The sequence below is a fragment of the Panicum hallii genome, chromosome 2 (genome assembly GCF_002211085.1).
Source record: "Panicum hallii strain FIL2 chromosome 2, PHallii_v3.1, whole genome shotgun sequence".
NCBI classification, from domain to species: Eukaryota; Viridiplantae; Streptophyta; class Magnoliopsida; order Poales; family Poaceae; genus Panicum; species Panicum hallii.
This window is the reverse complement of record NC_038043.1, coordinates 43761624-43764974: the sequence shown is the minus strand read 5'-3', so window position 1 is coordinate 43764974 and position 3351 is coordinate 43761624. Positions and strand designations below refer to the sequence as shown.

Below are 3351 nucleotides of genomic sequence, written 5' to 3'. Positions count from 1 at the left end.
ACCACAGACAGTGTAACGGACGGGTCGGTCAGGGAAATGGACGGGCGACCAACCTGGAGGCTGCACTGGAGCGGCAGGCCGGCCAGCTAACCTGATTGCGCCGGCCGGCTACAGCGCTGCAGACTGCAGCGCGGACCGCCTGAGCGTACGCACGCACGCCGTAGAACCTAACCGTACCGTCGGAACCACCACTGGGGGAGCGTCAATTGAAGCCGAACATTCTCAAGCCCCATGATCACTGTAGTGGCAGCGCACGCGAGCTAGGACCATCTGCTTCGCTTGGCGTTCCGGTGAAGCTAATGAAAAGTGGCCGTGCCGGCCGGCCATTGTGGTTGGGGATCCTTCTAGCGGCAGGCTAACAGTGAGCTTGCGCTCGCCGTGCCATGCTTTAAGAGGCAGGCCCCAGGCCGGGGGGCCATGGTTTGCAGGATGCATGGCTGCTAGCTAGGTTCTAGCAGCTCATGCCATGGAGCTTTTGATCGATCAGGGCCCGAATGGAAATTAAATAAGTTCATATTGATGGGGCTTGAGCTGATGCCCTGGGCGGGAGGGCCGGGGATCTTTTCTTAATTGGGGCTAGCACTCCTTTAAATTCGCAACAACAACATACACTATCAGTAACAGCAGAGGATTGGCCTACCATCTTTTTAATCCAACAGTGCAGGCCTTCTGTTTGTCCCCAGCCTCGCTCGTTTTCAGTCCTCAGAAGAGTCCCACCGCAATCAATCATTGGCACGAGCGTTTTACTGTCCAATTTTGTTGCGCCAGCTAGGGGTTGGGGTCGAAAACCATCAGTTCAGAACGTCGCAAAATAGGATCTCTTGTTTGCCTGTCGGGTTCATGTTCTGCTCGGACGACGTGACCACAAAAGTTGGGAGGAGTAGTAGTAATATTGATGAGAATTATCAGATGATACAGAATGATTCTAATATCTCAATGCATGAGTTTGCGGAAATTGTAAAAATTGGTGATGTTTGTACTTGATGACACACCTAAATGATGAGATCAAGCTTTTATCTATCCCATTCCCACCTAGCACTAAAGGTATAGGGATCTGAATAATTCAGAACAAAACCTAGCATCCTAATTAGGTTTAATTTAGAGAAAATATGCATGGTCCAACGATTTTCAGGGGACCAAAAATGCTTTCCTTTACCTACCTATTGAAGTGGCCCTAGTTAATTAGCACGACGTCCAAATGCATGTCTGAAATAAAGGTTGTCATCATCATCCAGTCAATCAAAGGGATTAATTAAGCACGCATGATTAAGCATGCATACACACCATGCAAAGGGGAGGGGAAAGAGGCTGTGACAGCGAGGACCATCTAAGCGCGTGCACCAAACTCCAATTTAAACCCGCTGATTAGAATACCAAGATTTGGTAATGATAATCAAGCAGCTTATGTTGCTTTCAGCACGCACATGATGGCTGATCAATCATCAAATTGCGTTTTTGGGGTTTATGAGCGAGCTAGATGTCAGTTATTATTGGGACATATACGGGTGTGAACGGAGCACTAGCTCGTTAGCTATAGGGCCTTAAGTTGAGTTGAGAGGACGGCCACCTGTAAAAATGGTTTCCACGAGTCAGGTGGGGTTCAGTACCCTCTACCCTGAACTAAAAATGCTCGGTGGAGTCTCTCCCTGTTTTCAAGCAAAAAAAAAAAGGGGGGGGGGACGTTATCATGCTACAGTATCCATATTCTCTACAAATTAACTTTGCTCCTTCCAAATTTTGGTCTTACATACCCTTGTCTCAATCTTCACTTGGAATACTTTTGGCCAGTAAACCAGTTCCAGTTCCCTATCTGTTTGGTCCTTTGAATTCCATTTTCATCCCATCACCACTCATGTAGCAACTTTGAAATAACTTAATACTGCACTTTCGTCAGCAAAAATGCCCGTTCTGGCCTAGCTACAAAGCTCCGGGGTTCGTTGAGAACTCCAAAATTATTTGCAAATCTAAATGATGCCGTAGCTCACCATTTGTTAATTGTTTTGAAGTTCATGTGACTCTACTCCTTTATCAGATGACGCCGGCCGTCCATACGCATGGCCCAAGTGAAAGAATATCAGAAGAACAATTCACAGGGAAGAAATGGGCATGGACTTTATACATTGATGAAATGTACATGAATACATCCATTCCTAAAAGGGAACCTTATTCAATTCTGCTGCAGCAGCAGAAGAAGCATGCAAGCCGTTACATTAGAGAATTAATTAACTGCCCCGAGAGAGCATTACCTTGGGCGCACGGTAGTTACACGGCTAATCTCGAGATAATTACCACAAACACCCCAAGGTTAACTAAATCTCCAAATGTCATACTCCTCGCCCTCGCAACCTGGCGTATATTACAACTCTACCCTAACCTTAACAAATAAATAACCAGATTACCCAAATTACCCCCTGACTCCGGCGCGAGCTCGGCCTCGGCGCCGCGGCCGGCATTCCTGGGCTGGGCACAGCCGTGAGCAGGCGGTCAGCACGCGTAGTACTCGACGAGCTCGTCGAGCGACTCCGGCTGCGGGTCGGCGTTCTCGAGCATCCAGAGGAGGTGCTCGAACAGCACGACCTCGCAGCCCACGACGGTCCCGCCGCCAGCTCCGACGCCGGCTCCGCCCGAGCGGTCGACGAGGTTCTGGAACAGGGGGTGCCCGACGAGGTCCGCGGCGATGAGGTAGCGGCGGCGCGACTTGCCCACGTACACCGGGTGGAGGCCCGGGGGCACGCCGTCCGCGCCGTGGAACGACGCCGACCCCCTTCCGCCGCCGCCGCCGATGGCGACAACGGACGAGGCCGCGGCGCCCCGCCTCCACGAGTCCTCCAAGGCGAAGGCGGCGCCGACGCCGGCGCCGTCGTGCGAGCGCGCCGAGCATCCCGACGGCGTGCGCGAGATCCGGCTCGAGGAGTGCCACCTCTTGATCATGCACTTGAGCTTGCTCAGCCCGCCCTTCGCCATTGCCGTCCCGATCAAGAAGCAGAGAGGGAGGAAGAGAGAGCAGAGGAGCCGAGGAGGCTAGGCGGTAGGCAAGGTCGTCTGGTCGTGGCAAGGTGGAGGCCGGAGAGGTGGGTGCTTATATAGCGGGAGGGAGGGGGCCACGTGGCGGGCCGGGGGCATGGGACGCGGGGCCCTGGTGTCGGGGAGGGGTAAAACCTGGCGAATGGGCCCAGAAAGCAACCGCAGGGAGGCAAGTGGCCGATCTGTCTGTACGTGGTGAGTTGGATGGATGTCTCCCTTTCGCCCCGGTTGGCCGCTGGGCAGCTCAAAAGAGAGCGAAAGGAAGTGTTATGCTATAGTATGGATTTATTCGCGATTCAACGTGAAAAAATAACTTCCTTTGAGTGG

General features: G+C 52.5%; 1 protein-coding gene across 1 annotated transcript; it reads right to left on the bottom strand.

Moving 5' to 3' along the window:
• Nucleotides 1-2103: 2103 nt before the first annotated feature.
• On the bottom strand, nucleotides 2104-3033 carry LOC112882945 (auxin-responsive protein SAUR76-like). Its single transcript, XM_025948144.1, has one exon. It carries the CDS (start codon nucleotides 2962-2964, stop codon nucleotides 2485-2487), a length of 480 nt encoding a protein of 159 aa, XP_025803929.1. The 5' UTR covers nucleotides 2965-3033; the 3' UTR covers nucleotides 2104-2484.
• Nucleotides 3034-3351: the final 318 nt, after the last annotated feature.